At 38.8% G+C, this 19,987-nt stretch overlaps 1 protein-coding gene across 2 annotated transcripts in view; it reads right to left on the reverse strand.

Annotated features, from left to right (window-relative positions):
* Positions 1-19,987, reverse strand: part of ELL2 (elongation factor for RNA polymerase II 2) — a 69,044-nt gene that overhangs the window by 4,118 nt on the left and 44,939 nt on the right. Inside the window, exons 4-10 of one of the 2 annotated variants that reach the window (XM_025866808.2) lie at positions 18,631-18,794; positions 11,339-11,598; positions 8,979-9,103; positions 8,757-8,844; positions 6,462-7,032; positions 3,817-3,883; positions 218-389 (exon numbers count right to left, since the gene is read on the reverse strand). In XM_025866808.2, coding sequence (XP_025722593.1) covers positions 218-389; positions 3,817-3,883; positions 6,462-7,032; positions 8,757-8,844; positions 8,979-9,103; positions 11,339-11,598; positions 18,631-18,794 — 1,447 coding nt within the window. The remainder of the gene's footprint in view (positions 1-217; positions 390-3,816; positions 3,884-6,461; positions 7,033-8,756; positions 8,845-8,978; positions 9,104-11,338; positions 11,599-18,630; positions 18,795-19,987) is intronic. The other variant, XR_012376881.1, reaches the window with a different exon arrangement.

Consider the following 19,987-nt stretch of genomic DNA (forward strand, 5'->3'; position numbering starts at 1 on the left):
CCTGGGATCATGACCTGAGCTGAAGGCAGCCACTTAACCGACTGAGCCACCCAGGCGCCCCTCCTAGCTAATTTTAAATGAAGACCAAAAGCTGCAGAGAGGCTGGTCTGCCAGAAGACCTGCTCTGAAGGCCAGTAGGATGCCTGGGGATGGGCCAGGCAGAGAACAAAGAGGGTAAAATATGGAAGTCAGCCTATCTAGGAGCAAACATGTTTACCTGATACTCTTTTGAGCCTGGAGAAAGCCGTTTTCGTTGCGCATCTAGTTTGATAAATCTTCTAGCTACAGTCTCCATCCTGGCATGCAAGGCCCTGTACTCATCATACTCAGCATTGAAGTCATCCTTGTAATTTTGGCGTTGCTCATAGGAGACAATAGCAATGTATTTTCTAATAAGAAAAAAGAAGTAAGATAAATGGAGACTATAGAATCAACATGATGCATAAGCCTGACATTTAAACCAAAAACTTAGAAACTGTATCCAAGCAAGTATCCTTAGACTGAATGCTGCCCCTGCCACTGTTTGCTCCCATGTCACTCCTTCAGACGACTTCCAGGTGGAATTATCCCACAGGAGAGCTCAAGACCTTCAGTGAAGGAAAGTAAATGTGAAAAAAACATGGTGGCAATGGGACTGAAGTGTGACTAGAAAACAACACTTTCACAGACTTAGCTTCCCAAACTTTTCTCTACCAAACTAATTCACTACCACACTAATGGCAGAGGCCAACACATCCGTTACGAGTCACATGGAAACCGAAGGCCTCTGTGGGTAACATGAAACCAGGAGAGTGTTACATAGTCACTGAATGCTGAAGTCAAGGCTCCCTCTAGACCTGCTGCTTTATGAGAGGAGGTCTGTCTTTTGGCCGTTTACACCTGCTGCCAGCAAGGTGCCTCCGTCTTGTTCTCTCTACCTATTTCTTCCCACAGTTGACGAGGCAAATGCATAAAATACAAAAGAGTAATTGTTTTCTTTTGAAATGAAAGACCAGAAAAAAAAGGGGGGGGGGGAAAGGGGAAGGCATATTTCTCTAGTTCTTTTCAACACTAAAATATCATAGTCTGTGTAACTGAACATCAGCGTATACTATTATTCTAATTTATTTTAATAAAAATGCCATAAATCTGTTTTACTTTGGGTTGGGAATAACTTTAGGAAACTGGTGAGGGAAGGCCATTTTCCCAGAGTGTCAGTTTAGTCAGTGGTAAGCAAATTAAAACGGCATTGTAATATTAAAAACAAAGTATTATTTGTTTGTGGCTCCAGGAAGTGGGATCCCACCAGGGTCTGGCCTGGGTCTCTGTACTCTGTGTTCCTGTCGTGGAATGCAAAATTCCCTTGACTTTTTGAGATAAAAATTGAGATTTCAAAGCAATTTCAGGCAGGTAGCAGGTGCTTCACATGCCCCAGGCACGGGCATATATTCTTGACTGTGGGAAAACCTTGGAGCTCAGTCCGCTTCAAAAATGGTTTCAGATAATCTTGCCAGTTTTATTCAAAATGAGAGAGCAAAATGTCCAGTTGGAAATGTGAGAAAAGTGATGCAACTGTGCAACCTTAATGTCCTCATTAATATTTTTATTCATGCTGAGTTAGACACTGTGGAGGTTTATTTTTCTAAGTGTAACTGAGACAGCAGTAGTATGCTGATTTAAAGCGCCCTGCTGGTGTCTTTGCTGTAAAAGGAACGGGGCCAGCCAAGCAGAGAAGCAGTCCTCTCCTAGACAAGGCTGTCCTGACTGCACACCAGAGGAAGCCCAGGGCGGGGAAAAGAGGTTCCTGGGGATAAGTGTATGTAACCAAAATGGCTAAACTGCTCGTGAAACTCAGGCTTAATTTGTTACATAAAATACCCTGCTTTCTCAAAATCACAACTGAGGCTACACCCTCAGTATTTTATTTAATAATTTCCTTAGGGAAAAATACCAAAGTGGCCAACAGTTGTGTTGCTATTATAGAAGATTATTTGGTTATACTGGCATTTTAACGAAAAGCATTTCACTATTTAAAAAAAACAAAACAAAACTGTTTTGGTTCTCTAGTTGTTTCCTAATGCAGGGATGGAATAAAATTTTCTGGGGCTTGGCTATTTCACAACCACAAGTAATAGAAGTATTCTTATTATATAAAAATTAGGAATATTGTGGTTTAAGTATGACTTATTCAGAGGCTGATCATTAAGGTTTTATTGTATGTCTTTTTGGTTTTCTTATGAAACAACTGAAGTCTTTTAAGTTCTGTAATTTTGGTGTTTTTGAAAATTCAGGCTTTCTCACCATTTTAAGAAAATTTGCTGTATTAACATCAGATAGTTTTGGGATAAAATAAATTAAGCAAATAATCACAGAGGTTATACACTTTCATGATTTTTAAGAGCCAGAAACATGAGGCAAATGCAGCAACCATCCTTAGATTAGGGAGTTAAAAACAAGTTTTAAAATATAGAACGAACTGGTTAAGTTGACAAAACACAGCCACATCCTGAATCCATGGGGAAAGGGTTAGAATTATTTTTTAGTCTCCCCACATGATTTTGTCACATATAACCAGTCTGTATCACTATTACAAAAAAATGGGGAATTCAAAATCCATCACAAGAGAATGAAAGCAGAGTACTGCAGTTGTCATTTGAGGGGGGCAACTTTCACAAGACTTTTAAGGAGAACTGGGTTTGCAAAAGGAGAGGTGGACTCTCTCATCAGTGAAGCCAGGAGCTGTCCCCCAACCCAAACCTTCCTGGGCCAATTCAGTGGTGGCTGCTTTTCAAAGATCCCTCAGAAATCTAAAACCATACCACTTCAGATGAGAGAGGACTCAGCATGGTTTCTTGGGTTCTTTCTAGTTAAGAGATGATAACCAGCATTATGGTTTCATGCTGTATCGTTCCCCATTAAGTATAGCTTTCACATTACTGTCAAGCAAAGGTAACACATTTTAAGTATAAAATGTTCTCTACTTTAGAAATGAACATTTTGTTGTACATGGAGGGCCGAACAGCATAGTTTAACTTTGTCTATCATGAGATGCTACTGAGAAAAAAATGTTCATACAGCTCAGAGTTCATTTTCCAGTCTACATTCAAATTATTTTGCCCATTTGTTCATTTTCAAAGCTATCCTGCAGTCAAATCTGTTTGCTCTTCTACTCTCCATTTTTCTAGGCTCTTGCAACTTAATTATTTCTTCTTACAGAAGCCTTTGAGTCTATAAAAAAGCTAGAATTATGTGTACAAGTTATAATTTCTGTGATAACCAGTTACAAAAATGTCCCCAGCTCAGCATTTAGCAACTTGTTGCCATAACAAGAAAAACACTGTAACCGGTACTAAAGTGAAATGATCAAATTTTACTATTCTCTCCTCTTAAAATTAATTCGATGGCAGAGCTTTATTTAAATGAAAATCAGTCTATCTGTACTTTGTATTAACTGTGGAGGTTTAAGCTCTTTATCAGTAATAAACTCTCTCTTCAGGGGGAACAAGTGAATGTGCATTGATAGACTGTCAGCTTTGAAGAGTCAGATCCCTGAAATCTTCCATAATCAAATGCCTGGCCTGGCCCCGGAACAAAGGACAGGCTTCTCTATACTTAAAGGCCATGGAGCAGAGCTCAGAGCAGGGGGAGGCACAACCTGCTCAGGCAGACAGGGGTGGATCTGGGACGAGCAGGCTTAATGGCAGGCTTTCAAATGCAGGGGTGGCTCCAGGACTCTATTTCTGAAACTTCTTTTCTGATTTGTGAATTATGGGAAAAGAAACTGCAAACTTTCTAAAATTAAACAGTTCTCTCCCATTGGCAGACGTCTGAACTTACATCAAATAATCTGGGAGTTCAATTGTTGAAGAAGGCTCCGTGGAGGCAGTGCAACCCTCTTTAACTCCTACAACGAAGAAAAAGATTCAGGCTTTCACCAAACAGTATGGTTATAAAATGCCTATAATTCTAAAATAGATCAGAAACATCTGGAACACTCTTCCTCCAAATCTATTCTTCCAGCTCAATAAGCAAACAGTGAGCAAGGCATACAACTGAACCCGAACAATGGAGGCCCCATGACCAGGGCCAGCAGAAGTGAGGGCAGGCATTGAGAGTGCCCTGGCTGCTGCAGTGTCTGCATAATAAAGGAATTCCATCTTAACCCAAGGTCAGTCTTCTATTCTTTCCATAACAGTTGTGGCATCTGCCCAGCAATTCAAAGACTGTGGTGGCAGATGCAGCCAGACAATGGAAGATACAAATTTTACATCAACATCTACTTTTCATAGGATTCAAACAAGGCAGATGAGACAATGAAGTCAGGTAGCAGACTGCTCTGGTCACTGTATTTTATTGCCACCCTTTTTGTATGCAGACGGTGGAAGCAGCCAAGAAGTTTTCCCGTGTCAGTTTAAAGTAATTTAAAATAGGTCATTACTGAATCACGATTTACACTTCTCCCATCTCTACATCTCATAATACTACAGATTTGTTTTTAAAAGGACGAAATAAATAAATAGACAAATAAATAGACTGCCAGTCATTAAGAGCTATGCTGTGAAAGTATGTAAAATCCCTCAGTCAGTATTCTATTTGTGTGAATGCACCACCTTTTCCTATGGGTATGTTTAGACTTTTTATAGGGTAATTTTTTAGCATTCAGAGCAGAATTAAATAACTCAAATCCTAACCCTGCCTGTGGCAAAACATACATGTTAAATACAAAATAAAGTGAAAATTCTGTAATTTCTTAGTTTAATATTTTAAAAGACGAAGTATAGTAAATAGATTATGCAGACTCTGTGGGCTTATTGTTCATGGTTGGGCGCACGTGTATGCGTGCGTGACTCAAGCCTGAGTCTTTTTGTTTTTACAACAGCCTGAGTCTTAAAGGAAAAGGCATTAAGTGCATCTCACCTGGCTGCTTCTTTGCTACAAACACCAGATAAATTTCAATAGATTCAGGGGCTGTGGGTCTGGATCTCTCCTCAGGATTTTGGGATAATCTCAACTGTCTTCGAGAGGTACTACATCCTCAGTGGAGGATTCAAAGACTAGGTCTGCTTCTCCAGGCCTCCAACTCTGAGAAACACTCACACTATGCTGTAGGTCTCAACATCCTGGGACCCAATCCCCCAACACCAGCCTGATTCAGGATCACCATCTCAGGGTGGGAAGTGTGGAGGCTGGGATATAACCAGGAACATGGCTTGCTAACTCTGAACACAAGGCTTTATTACCTCTTGTCTTTTCCTGACCTGACAAATTCAAGTACAGTAGTACTCGAGGGAAAAAAGCTTACACCTACCTTTTGGGCCACTATACAGTACCATACTGATCTAAATGTTTCAACAGATAAGCTTTGATACGCAGTATATTCAATCCAGGTCAATGAAGGCACTGCACCATACTATTTTGCAAAGTTCCTCTCATGTGGTAAAAATGGTCAGTTAAATCTAAGGATTACAGACTTCCAGTATTATGGGCAAATTACAGAAAGACAACACTCCTTAAACTCTATTCATTAAATGAATAACTTTTCTAAGGTTGTATTTTCCTAGAGAATTTTGCTTTAGTTAAGCTGGGTTTGAAACTGGCAGCAATGCTAAATGATGGGCTTGAATCTTTGATGTGCTGGCATGGAGGACATTAAGTTTTAGAGGACAACTTTTTTAAAATAAGAAAAATAGAATTTTGTCCCTAGGTGTTAAAGATCATTATACCTTAGGTAAGTGGTCTTTTCTACTGATTAGCTTTATAAGTTTCTTTGCATCTCTACATATCTGGCGTTTAAAGTTTCCAAAAGCTTGAAATGGTTAAATTTTACTAATAACAATTAATACTAGTTTACTAAAACAGGGTTCTTAAAACTGAAAAAGAATTCCTTAAGCTCTATCAAGCAAATTGCCAATAGTCTTACATAAGACAAACTGCTTTCACTCTGAATAACGATGATGTGATGGATCTGCATATGCAATCTTACCTTGCCTGTTTTATAAAGAATTTGACATTTCTCCTGTGTTAATATTAATTAAGGCAGGGGTGACCCTGTTTGTTTGGCAAAGAAGGAAAAGAATTATTTTTACCGCTAATTGTGTGTCTGGTTAAATTAGTTCAAGACTGGCATATAATAGGTCACGTTGAGGTTGCACAGTACCCTGGCAGTTAAGGGAAAGAGCAACACAGTCTACCTTCTACAAGGGGGTCTCTAGAGAATAATAAAGTCATTTTCAAATGTTACCATCTTATTCTCAAATATAGAAACTGTGTTTAATAGTTGGCTAAAAAGAGACCGAAAACGACTGCTATTAAATACAAGAAAAAAAAATCTGCTCAAAACCACAACACTAAGATTAATAACAGAAGATCAATGGATAAAAAAAGCACTACTAATTACAAACAGCATAATCTCACACTCATGATGAGTTTGCTCTGCTCATTCACTGAACGCATGTCGTTGGTTTTACAAATGTAAAATATACCTTCACTGGAATCCGGACTGGAGCTGCTCAGCTTGGCAATTTCCTCTTCTCTTTTAAGGTCCTCTCCCTTTTCTTCTGTCATCTCAATGTCGTGCTTTTTAATTTGGTCCTTCTCCTTGTGTTTTTTAGACTTCTTTTTGGACTTTTTGTGAGACATTGAATGGTTTTCTTCCATAGGCTTTGGACACTTTAGTAGAACTGAACCAGGGGGTAAGGTTTCCAGAGAAGTCCTAGAGGTATATTTATCTTGCTGGTCCTCATAGATACTACTGTTTTGACTAAAACTGTCAACAGGTAGGTCTTGAGTCCCCCGGCCTTCTGGAGTGCTGGGGGAATTGGAGTTAGAGTTTATAGTCTGAGGAGGATTGGAGACAGGCAGGTGGGTTGGAGGCAGCGGTGGAGGGGTAGGGATGGCAGCAGCTGCAGGGGGCGGCAGGAGGCCCGCGGCAGATTTCTCACTGGAGGGATTCAAATGGCCATTTAATGTTGGCGGCACTCGGTTTGTCAGGTGAGATATTCGAGCTTTTTTATTCATTAAAGGATCAATGAAATCTGAATCTAAAAGCCGTTTCTGTGGGGTGGGGGAAAGAAGGAGAAAAAAAATGAGCCAGTTTGAAAACTCAACACATGCATCACTGGTTACCATATGAACAACTGAATAATTTTACTCATTCTTAAGTTTATCACCGACGTTATGTTAACCATTCTACAAGCTTAAGCAGGAACAAACAATCCACAAAAACAAAAGGGAAATAAATTCTCATGCCTAACAAAAAAGGAGAATCTGGCAAATATATGTTTCTTGGAGTACTTATACTTTCTGATCATATAGCTGCACCCTAGGTTTTCAAGAGACTATGCCAATTTATGTGGGCTATACCACTTCGTAGAGTATTAAATAGAGGTAACCTCCTTTCTCTGTGGGCCACAGCTGACTTAGTTATATTAAGAGAGAGGAGAAAGCAGTTTGTACCATTTCACGCTGTCAGAACTAAGAAGGGTAGATAAAGGGCAATAAAAGCCTACACTTTCTTAATCTCCTCTAATGTGCTAAGATGTTCCAGTTATGAATATTTTGGCTGTCATTTATTATTTCACCTGTCTTAAAATGGGAACAGCCAGCACCTTCAAAGTAATTTCTCTAGATATCTCCATCAGTGCTGAAATGCTATTCAATTTCTTCCCTGTAAATATATCCCTTCAGTGGATTGGAAACTAAGTCTTAATGACAAGTCCACAAAAATGATATGGAATTAATGTTTCAAAAAATTTAAAAATTATGCTAATACTAGCCCAATCCAGCAACAATATTTAAATTAAAAAGAAAATTCAGATAGTTGAAAAGTACGAAGCATATATCCAATGTAATGATGTGGCCTAAACTTCAGCTTGGAAGGAAATAATAGTTAATCATCCCATTCTGTTTTCAGATTAGCATCACTGATTTGGCAGCCATTATATAATTAGATCAGAGTATAAATAACTTCATGGAAGTTGGCATTAAAAGTGAGGATTCTATAGACAATGTACATACAAGGACAGAATTGCTTTTATTTTGTTCTTCCTCTGTTCCTCACAATAGGTTTCTAACATTTTTTGATATATAAATAGCCTTGTGCCCACAGCATGCTTACTGTTCTCCACACATCTGTCCCATCTCCCTAATCCTTGGGGGGAGGGTCCAGAGAGAGGAGCACTTTGTCAGTAGCCCTGGTGTAGATAGGTCTTGTCCCACTGTCAGCCTCCAAACCAGGGAACCAAGGAATCTCTTGGCGGAAACTTTAAGCTGGAAGGAGTGAGGTTTAAATGGAGAATTCTGATTGGGATCTAACTGAAAAAAGTACATTAAGGAGACATGTCTGAAATTGACAAAATCTTTTATTTGCTTATTTTAGAAACATTTTTTCCCCAAGAACAGTTTTTTCAAACATGGTTCAGATAGTATTGAATATCTTCAATTTTCTGTATAATTTGAGACTGGATATGGGACTATAGGTAAGTCTTCTAGTTAGTGATCTAATGGAAAAGTAGATAATCTTATAATACAATGTAAACTTTAAATATGGACAAGCAAAGTAGATATTAAGCACTTTGACAAGCAAAGCTGTGTAGGGAAAAAGAGGTCTCGGCTGGGAGCTGGGAGCTCTGCCCTGAACTAACTAGCTATGTGACTTTGGGTAGGCAAGCTGTGCAGCTTCTCTGGGCTTCATTTCTCTTGTGTGTAAGTCAGACCACCTGAATTACGTGGCCCCTGAGGTTCACTTCAAGGCTATGATTATCTAATTTTATGAATACCTGAGGAGAAGATGCAGCATCTCTATTAGAACATACGGGAGATTCTGAACGGCTGGTGCTGGCAGCATTCTGAGATGGATTTAGTTTTCTGTAAAGGATACACAAGTTCCAGTTATGGAAAGAACTGTCAAGTGTTCATGATAAAAAGCTTACCCTTGTTTCTTCCTTCTCAACACTAAAGTAACAATGACTAAAATTTTTTTTAAAGGAAAAAAAATTTACCTTGAGAGCACTGACTCTAATGACCGTCTGTCTATTTCATTGTATCCAGGCCAGTCTCTCTGAAGCTCTTTAAAAACGTAATCCTTTAGGGTATATGAGAGGTCCTTTGGATTCAGATTGGCTACCTGGTACGTGGTGTGAAAACAGAGCATTAGATCTTTTTGCCACTTCCTAACCCGAAACAGGCAACATTTTGCATTTACACTGAAAATAACTGTACCAATTGGCCCCAAAGGCACTGCTAGTTTTGCATATGCCAGATCTCAATAAATGCTGTTTGACCTCATTTGGGAAATAAAAACTTTATTTTTTTTTAAGATTTTTTATTTATTTGACAGAGAGAGACACAGCAAGAGAGGGAACACAAGCAGGGGGAGTGGGAGAGGGAGAAGCAGGCTTCCCGCTGAGCAGGGAGCCCGATGTGGAACTTGATCCCAGGACCCTGGGATCATGACCTGAGCCGAAGGCAGACGCCCAACGACTGAGCCACCCAGGTGCCCCGGGAAATAAAAACTTTATATAAGTAGCTAAATATTTTTTCCCTGAACATCCACTGTATGTCATATTTCTATTCAAAAAGCCTACATTAGGCAAAAAGTGGAGGGAAGTTTTTTTTTTTTTTTTTTTTTTTTTACTTTTTTAAATCAAATTTAGAATCTAGTCTAAGGAGTGATTAACAGCTTCATTTTTTACTTCTGGTCATTAATGCCATTACTTTTGAACCACAGTAAAAATCCTGGATCATTTGTATTAAGTAGAAACCAAACAGTGCCCAAATGCTAGGTTATAAACATTCCCTTCAGCTATCAGCCAAAATTATCTCCATAAATAGTATCAATTCTGATGCCCTTGTCTGTCATTTTCTTGGCTTGTAAGCCTGCTTCTTGTGGCTGCCAGTTCTCCTGAAGAACCACTTACTCAAAGTCCTTGAAATTCCCGAAAACCAATAAAAGGAAACATACAGCAAAATAACCCCCAAATTACTGTTATTAGTCAGCCAGTTTATTCTTAAGTGTAATCTTTTCTTATCGTATAACGGCAATTCCTAGAGTGTCCAGGCCCAGATTCCATTAACAATACAAATGTATGGATTCAAGTGCCAAACCAAGAGTCATTTTTAAGGCTGGCAGAAAGGTATTCCTCCTGTCATTTCCTACTGGAATGGTCTTTTTCAATAGCTTCACTTCTTTCTGTGTCCTTTTAAAGTACTATCAAATGTATTATGACAGTTTATGCTTTTCTTACAGCTTAACATTAACGTTAATGTTGTTATAAAGTAGAAAATGGTAGGCTTAAGATTCAAATTTGCAAATACATTAGGATGAAACACAACCCGATTTCTCAAAGTGGAAAAAATACCAACAATGCTTAGCTTTCCTATTCTCCTCGGGACTACATAGACTTAACACCCCACCTCTTCTCTAGGCTTCATAACGGGACCTTCTCCTGTTTTTCTCCTCCTTCTTTTTTTGTCTTTTTTGTGCACTCTTCTGTATCCTAGGGTGCTTAGGACCTATCCTCTGCTCTTTTCTCTTCATTGTCATCATCTTCTCCTGAGACTATTTCATTCAGCCCTATGGCTTTCTTTCTTTCTTTTTCTTTTTTTCTTTACTTAAGTAATCTCTACACCCAACGTGGGGCTCGAACTCATGCTCCTCAGATCAAGAGTCGTATGTTCCTTCAACTGAGCCAGCCAGGTGCCCCAGTTCTAAAGCTTTCACTAGCTAATCTGTGCACTGCTATCTCCTAATTTATAACTCCAGCTCCAACTTTATACTTAAGCTTGTGATTACAAGGTAATTGATCAAAGCTAATACACATTCAAATCCCTTAATGAAGACAAGTGAATGATCTCAGTGGTAGAAAAAGGCAGAGTAAAGAGCATGCACAGCAAGACACACTGAAACTTATAGATAAAAATATTCTAGCTTATACCAACCAAAGACTGATAAAAATAAATTGTACAACTTCACCTATATAAACGAATAAATACTACAGCAATAGTTTAGGGGATTCAAGACCAAAAAAGAGACATGAAAAACTTCTTACTTTTTTTATGGAATTTCAGAGCAAAATTTGTTTAAACCAAATGAAGATAAAGACTTGAAATTTACTTTTTTAAAATTAACAATTCAGTAGGCTCTAACTTATAAAACCTACTATAAGTGCCTATAGTTCAATTAGTTTTTTAATTAAATGTTTAAAACAAGATGACTTAATATTCAAGAGTTATAATTCATATACCATCGATGAAGATGATCCTGAAATTTCTCTACCTCAAATAGCAACAACACGAAGCCTTCTTAAATGAGCTTCTTGACAAGAAAGTACAAGGAAGGAGCTCTCTCCACATGTCTCACCTGTTGTAGAATTGCTCCGAGGGAGTTCTTGTCTTTTTGATTGACACCATCTTTCTGCAGTCGAGCCAGCAGCTCAGGTTTCTTGTAGGCCTTCAGTGCCAGTAGGTGAATTACTCTGTCCCTGTACGGCCGCTGAGAAACACTGCTGCTGCCATGTGTCTTCCGAATCGTATTTGCAGGATTCATGGGGGTTGACCGTTTCCTCTCAGGTACTGCATCTGAAACAGCTTGAGGTGCTTTCCGAATTTGCACTCTTTTCCCTAAAGTCCAGTGGAAATGACATTGTTACATATTTGCAGGTAAGAACATAATGAGCATCTCAGGTTCCTCAACTCTGATATAGGTACTTCTTCATTTCTAGAGGGAATTAAGGCCACTTTATTTCAGTTGTTACTTTAAAGAGATAGAAAGAAAGCATTTCGAATAAATGGCCTAAAATTACAGATTTTAAATTGTTTTGATAGAAACGTTTACCGGACTAAATACATATACAGAATTATTCTGGTCACTTAGCTACATATATTAGTGACATGGTACATGTAGCAACAGACTGGAAATTTTTTTTTTTTTTAAGATTTTATTTATTTATTTGACAGAGACACAGCGAGAGAGGGAACACAAGCAGGGGGAGTGGGAAAGGGAGAAGCAGGCTTCCCACGGAGCAGGGAGCCTGATGCGGGGCTCGATTGCAGGGCTCTGGGATCATGACCTGAGCCGAAGGCAGACGCTTAACGACTGAGCCACCCAGGCACCCCAACAGACTGGAAATTTAAGGTTGTAGGTAGTTCATGTTAAGTGGAAATAAAGTAATTTCCATGTTTACCTGTGCCATTTACAGAACTTAAATCTACATATGTCATTTCTTTGGCAGACAGAATATAGCACATGTGAAACATGAGAAATACTTGTTGTATCTAAGACCATATTTTTGGCTGAGCTGGGGAATTATCTTAATCTCAGAGATTCAAAACCTAAAAGAGGGGAGTCAGGCATAATTTGGGGTCAACATTCAGGAGGACAGCCACTAGACATACTCCTTTTCAACAGGCCATAACAAATTTTAGGAGTCAAAACCAAAACCAAAACTAACCAACCAAAAAACAATCTCAGAGAGCCAGACATGCAGACATCTGCACTGCAGGGCTGAGGCTATACCGGTGATTAGAGGAATGGAAAATGGTAAAAAGGAGGCCCTCACATCATTCCTGCCAGGCAAGTGCCATTTGGTAATTAATCAACTTTCTGCTTAAACTTAACATTGGTAATTGGCAAGTGGCTACTTCTAGAAAATATCTGTGGGCTGAAGTAATCTGGATACCACATGGATGTACAGAGCCATCAGGACATAGCTGATCCCTGACAAAACCTGGTAAACATTCCTCCTTGAAGAAAAAATTAGAATGAAACTGTAGAAGACCCTCATTTTATCATTTCTGAAGTAGAATCTTTTAGCATCTTTAGAATACTCTAAACCTCCAACTCTGTGTCCTCTGGTTAGAGTGGGGAGAACAGGTAATGACATACAATGTGGGGCAAGTGCCTTAGGAACAAGACTAGCAACTAGAAACAATGGATAAGTAAAAGTAGTCTCTTAAGTGCTATGGTCTGATCTGGTCTGGTCTGGTGTGAAAACAGCTTAACCGGGCAGGAGCTTTAACAGTAATTCTGTCCATGCTGGGGTCCTGAGGCCTAGCCAGAGGGGCTGTTTGTCTGACACAATCCTGCCTAGAATAATGGAGAAAGGACAAATATCTTACTGGCTCTTATATTTCTCTACTGTCTGGACATAACGAATTATAAATACCAGGTCAAAATATTGCACAACAAAGGAAGTCAACATTAAAGGAACACTGCCCAGTAGTAAGAAAAGCTATTAAGGTGCAATTAGAGTTTTGGAGATAGATTTAGATCTGGTTTCTGTATTTTTCTTAGAAATAGCTAGATCAGTGTCAGATGGGCAGGGAACTAATATTTACCATGAACCAATTAAGTGGTGGTGGTAGGGACACTGTGCTAAGACCTTTACACATATTAAGTCTCACAGCAACATGACGAAACAGGCATGGTCACGTGTCACAGATGAGAAAATAGGCTTTCAATGGGATAAGCTCAAAAGGTATAAATGCTCACTTAGCATTTGGAAGGTTCTGTTATTAGTACCCAAGTTTTCCTACATGAACTTCTTTGTAGGAAAGGTTTTATGAACAAATGCCTCATGTCTGCCACTGCTTCGTGTTAGGTTGTAAGCTCCATACGGGCAGGGCTGAGGCTGCTTTGTTCACTAGCAGACTTTGAATCAGCATTTGATGACTAGCGAAGTGTCAAAGTGACTGACAGCGAGAGAACAAGCAGAGCGCAGAGGAGCCAGAATCAATGTGGTCTGTATTTTCCCACATTGCCAGGATGCCAGTGTCTGAGGAAACACTGGAATTTCTAATGTGGCAAATGCAAACCTTCCAATCTACCACTTCTCAGTTGTAACAGTATTAACAGTACTGTTCCTTGAAATCTTAATAGGAATTTGTGGGAGAAAAAAAAAAAAGCCAGGGTCACAAAAGTATAGGAAATGCTCTAAATTCCACACTCTCCTCCCCCTTAAACCTGTTTAGCTTACATTTCCCCCAAAAAGCTGACTATGGAGCCCTCCCCACCACTCTTCCCTAGGGAGGGGAGTGGACAGCGGAATGTTTTTTAGCTAAGCTCACACATACCATGATTGATCATTTAGAATGAATTCAAGCCAGCAAGGAAGGCAAATAAAAATAAAAACAAAAAGTGACAGCAGTACCAGTGTGTTCCAGGCTGCCCTACCTCCTCTGTATGTCTGACCCACCTCTGATCCTCAGTCTCAGGAGAGCCCCAAGGTCTCCTGAGTTCACCCCCACCCCTCCCTGAAGTAAGCACAGGGCGGACAAATAAGGGAGGCTCATTTTGCCCCTAAAAGGTGTATAAGTATGACGTTTGACAAGAAATTAGAATCTGGCCAGGGATATGACATCAGTGAGGTCTCAGCTGGGGCCTAATGCTAGGCTGTTACTGGTACATGAATCTCCTACCCCCAGTACACTCACTTCACCTTTATCTCCTTTTCCTTTACTTTTTTTTTTTTTTTTTAATGTAAGCTCTACCCAACTTGAGACTTAAACTCAGGACCCCAAGACCAAGAGTTGCATGCCCTACTGACTGAGCCACCCAGATGCTCCACTCTCATTTTTCCTTTAAACAGCCAGTTGTGGGGTAACCCACTTCTTCTAAATGCTGATAGAGCAATCCAGACACCCTGGGCCACTGAGTTTTATTGCAAAGATATCTTGCTTGCTGATCTTGCTTGCTGCCTCCCCATTAGTCTGTGCATATTCATCCAGGAAGGAGTCCTCTGGTTTCAAGGAAAGACAGGCTACAGGATGAAGAAAACATCAGTGCTCTAAGTAGTTACAGAACTGAGATACTAAAGAAAAAAAGAAAAGTAAAGCAGGAAAATGTGAGGTTCAAAGTGGGCAGAAGAAAGGCTTTATTTTTATTTTTTCACATTTGCCTCAGAAAAGCCCTTTTAATAAAGCCTGTGGGAGAACCTAATTCTCTTCCCAGACCTAACTGCTAATCAATTCCCTGGGCTCCTTATATAAACAGCAGCAGTGGGTCTGACAGAGTTGGGTAATCTGGGACTATATCTGAACCGCTGTTTCATAACAAGGAGTCCACTTCTAGCGTCTCCATTTAATATGAGATGGTAAAAGTATTTATCCCTCTGTCTAGTAGCTCTGAGTAAACAATCTGAAAGTAAGGTGTTAAAACAGTACATTAGAAAGAGAGCAGGGGCTGTAGACGTCTTCTGCGGTGGTTTTTCTATTCTGTGGAACCTGGCCAGAAGCCCTGGCAACACCGACCCAATGCTTTAAAAAACACTGGCAGGACCTTGATGATGGGGTGACTGTCATGGTTAAATACATAATCCACTGCAATGGGAACCATCTCCACCATTTGGCATTTGTTTTTTTTTTTTTTTTTTTGCAAAAGGGTTTTTTAACCCCCCCCCACACACACACATGTCACAAAATGTTAGAACTGCAAAGGACCTTTGATGTTACCCAGTTCAAATATCCCTTATCTAATAATTGAGAAAATTAAAGTCCACAGATGTTAAATGATTTGTCCAAGGTCATTCAAAGATTGTATCAAATCATTATAAATAAGGAAGATGGGGCAGAAGTTGGGAAAATTGGAAAAAGAGGTTGGATTATTTTATCCATCTAAATAAATATTAGCATGTATTAAAAATGTACAATTCAATAAAATTCCAGAATTTAGGTAGAAATCAGGGAGCAGACATATTGGTAAAATGGAAGCAGTGGTATTTAGTGATTGAGTTTTTTTTTTTTTTAAACAAAGTGAAAGGATTATAACATAACAGTGTTCACCACTGATACAAATTTCACGACTAGAAGCAGAAATACTCTGAAGAAATAATAATGATGTTTCCTAGGTTAAAGACTCTCCTGTTCCTCTCCAGGCAAAATAGATTTTGTTTTTGTTTTTGTTTTCAGTCTACAAGAGGGTCTCAAAAGCTCATATTCCTGAATGACTAGGCCAGGTGACACTTAGGAATATAGTCTTCATCCCCTTAAACAGGGTTTGTGCCCTAATTCAGCTGCCAGAGGCCTCGCATGGCATTATGCCACCACAACGCCTCAGCGAGACCAGCATTATTCCCATTTGTCCTCCACCCAGGCTGATGCTGTTGAGAGAAGCCTTGCTATGCAGGTACTTCGAAGGTGGCGAAAGTGTGCTTCTGGTATCATTTTATATGATATATTCAATTATGAACTAAAGAGGTACCTCCTATTGTCTTAAGAAAATAACACAACTTGTTATGGGGCCAAATCCATATCATTTGCTATTTGTTGATACCAACCATATGATATGGAAAATGAAGAGGTAATCATAACCCCCCTTATGGGGTGGTTTTGAGATCTAGATGAGTAACTATGTATAAAGTGCTAACCAGCGTCTTGTGCACAGCAAGCACGCCATAAGTGTTGGGTAATATTAGTACTGAAGGGTGAATGACTAGCATGTGAAAGAAATGAATGAGTCAGATAGTTTTGAGGTACTAAAAAAGGCAGGAAGATACAAACTGAGCCACCTAAAAGGAAAGAAATATGGTAAAGGACTAGCAATGGATAAGATTAAAAGAAAAAGGTCAAAACATACCATAACAAAGCACAGTAAAAACAATCAAAAACTTAAGTTTTGAATTCTGAGCTGAAGAAATGGATGCAGTCCAAAAGAGAGCAATAAAAATAATTAAAGGGTTGGGATACAGGCCATTTTAAGAAAAGTTAAAAGGAGCTGGGGTTATGCGACCGAGAGAATAAAAGGCTGAAGAGGTTAACGACAAGACTGAAGACCAGAGAACACTGTACTGTGCCGGGAGCGGCCAGGGCACAGAGGACCCAGCAGAGTGGGGCACAGAGGCTGGCAGGGTTACTGCAGAGCTCTGTGGGGGCAAACGTATGTGTGCAGAGGGAGGCCAGCCTGTCTGAGAATGGCATGGATGTAATCTGGCTCAATTTAAACTTTAGATAACCTCAAATTTTACATGGTCACTCCTAAAAAATGTAAATGAGTTATCTACAGTGCCTATAAGAAACCCTGCAAGTTCGAAAATTCCTGTACCGTTAGGAAGAGTATGAGTTACGTGACTCTGGGTGTTGAAAAGTCTGCCGTGCAACATGCTGTGCAGATAAACTGTACCTGACCCTATCAAAACAAACACATGAACGGAGGGGACACCCAAGGATCATTCAATGGAAAGGTACAGTGATCACTGCTGATTTGCAAACTTTGGAATAAATCAAGGTAAAGTTTTTCAGCTAGTTCTACTGAGAGGCCAAAAAAAAAAAAAAAATCATTTTGGTGGTTATAGTCTTCTAGTCCTTTATCAAACACACCAACTTGCCTCACTGTTTATAAAATGATGGTACTGGACAGAGTAAAAAATACTTTCAAAGCAATAGGGACAGCAAATTCGCTGTTTGTACTTAAATTTAAGTACGGCAGATCTTGTGCATTTTAAAAACAATTTGAGATTTAGCCTACTACAGAGAAAGTGAAGTTACTTGTGAAAATAAAGAGAAAGAAAGGAGGCTGGAAGTTGTTACCTCACTCAGCAGGAAAGGGAAGGTGAAAAATCTCACTGCTGGTAACTTACTGGGTTGGGACTAGGCCCCATGGGTACAGATACCTGGAGAATCCATGAATTGTTGTTAAACCAAACTAAATGTATCTAAGCTAAGCACCAAGTCCCAGGAGCACTGGCTTTGTTCCAAAGAAATACTTATTAAAGACACTAGTGGAGCTTCTCAAAGCTGAATGTACTGTAGCTGGGTCAGCAATGGGAAAACACAGAAGTAAAATTATACCAAACCATGGAAAGATATTGATTAAAGAATTTGGTTATTCATGAGACTGTTTTTGTGTGCATTTACATTTCCAAATTTCTATCTTTTCATCATTTACTTATGATGACTTATGTCATCAAACTGACCAAGTCTCAAAGAGCTCATCTTTACTCTTGATAATTCTTCCTATTACTGTTAATAGTCACTGCCAATCAACTCTTTAAAAATTGGTAGGGTCACTGCTCATAAAGGAGAGACTCATCTTGCTTGTCCGGTCTTACCTCTCTTCAGTCTGATGGATATTTGAGTGAGCTGATGATAAAGATGATGGGGGTGGGGCAGCCTCTTAATTAATATATAGATGAGGATGAGAATCCATGAACGACAGCACAAAAAAGGCATCACTCTCATACTTTGTCATAAGCATATTTTATATTTTAAAATAAAAATTCTGTGTGCAAAGGTCCTCTGAAATTCTACTAATGGAAAACACATAATTCTACCAATAGATTTTACTGTAAAAATAACCCTGCAAAAATGCCAAACAGACCTATACTGTCCATCATTGAAATTACATCATCCATTGTCAAAGAACACACAACAGTACCACTACTACAACCTCACATAGTAAAGTAACATGACCAGATCCCAGTACTGTAACATAACAAATAGTGGACAAAGGATTCGGGATTTATGAAAGAAGTAAAACTTTCTATCTGTTCAATTTATTATCAGTATAAAGAGAACAGATGATTTTTGACCATGTTATTCAAAATGTTCTGGAAACTAATTCTGTGTTAACATTAAGTTAATATTACCAGTATTTACCTACAGAGTGGTCTTGAATTATTCCAATCAATCAGTGAGAAGGAAAACGATCTCTATACAAACCTACATATGGTCCACCGGGTTTGATAACTTTTGTGCTTCGGTTGCGGGATTCCTCCTCTGCCTGGGTCATTCTTTCTCGTGTCATCTGATACGAGTCGTTTGTTGCACACACTGTAATTTTATCTTGTATAAATCCCAGGCAATTGAGCTGGGAGGCTCCAGAGCTGTCAAGTAAGACGGTGGCTTTGTTAGAAATGTCCCTCATTTTGCACAATAATGGTAAGAGAGAACTGTATAATCCTAAAATCAGCAGCCCAAACAACAGCCTTGCAATCTGGAAATAACTAATATTAATAATTTGAAATGTTGAAATTTAAAATATTTAAATTCCTCTCCTTGATTTCACATCACATTTTTTTTTTTCATATTTTGAATAGAATGGGTAAAATGAATTCTGAGGCCAAATCTGTAAAATTCTGAAAATAATTAGTATTTATATTAAAGACCAGAATCTCAGTGAGCACTGTAGTTCTACTTTCATTTTATAAAAAATTATCTACCACTGATATGAAAAATGTTTAAAGTTTACTTTTGGAGGAACCATAATATGCATGCTTTAGAAATGACTAGAAGAAATAGACCCACTATAATGCTTTTTATTTTTAATAAGATAATTCATTTTAAGGCCAAAATATTGCCAAACATTAGGATTTATTATTAGCCCAAATATCCTAAACATTTGTAGAGTCTGTATTTACCATTTTGTTAAATCTCTACATAAGATGACCTATTTGTTTGGCAAATATTGAAGAAAATACTGGACAAAGAGATTTTTGTAAATATTTCTTGAAAAACTTTTATTTAAAAAAATCGTAAAAATTAACATTGGCCTGGAAGATGGCTCTGTGTCAAAGTATTATGCTAATATTAGAGGATCATGGTAGCAGTTATACTGGTATTTTATTTATATATTTATTTATTTTAAAGATTTTGTTTATTTATTTGAGAGAGAGAGAGAGAGAGAGATTGAGTGAAAGAGAGAGCAGGGGCAGAGGGAGAGGGAGAAGCAGATTCCCTGTTGAACAGGGAGCCTGATGCAGGGTTCAATTCTGGGACCCCGGGACCATGACCTAAGTTGAAGGTAGACGCTTAACTGACTGAACCACCCAGGTGCCCCTATGCTGGTATTTTAAAAAGAAATTACTATGGCCTTAAAACAGACTGGAATATAGAAGTAATGAAAATGTCACTACAGCTCTGATACTCTATTTCCAAACTAGCTTTGTTATGAGGCTAAGAAATAGGGTTGATAAAATTTCTGTAAATTCCTAATAACTGTACATATACTATTTAAGAAAAAAATCAGTTCATTCATCTCATAAATATTTATTAGGCAGGGACTGCACAGCAGGCAATG

This window comes from Callorhinus ursinus, unplaced genomic scaffold (assembly GCF_003265705.2).
Source record: "Callorhinus ursinus isolate GAN/ISIS: 27379988/994484 unplaced genomic scaffold, GSC_fseal_2.0 scaffold3, whole genome shotgun sequence".
Lineage (NCBI taxonomy): Eukaryota > Metazoa > Chordata > Mammalia > Carnivora > Otariidae > Callorhinus > Callorhinus ursinus.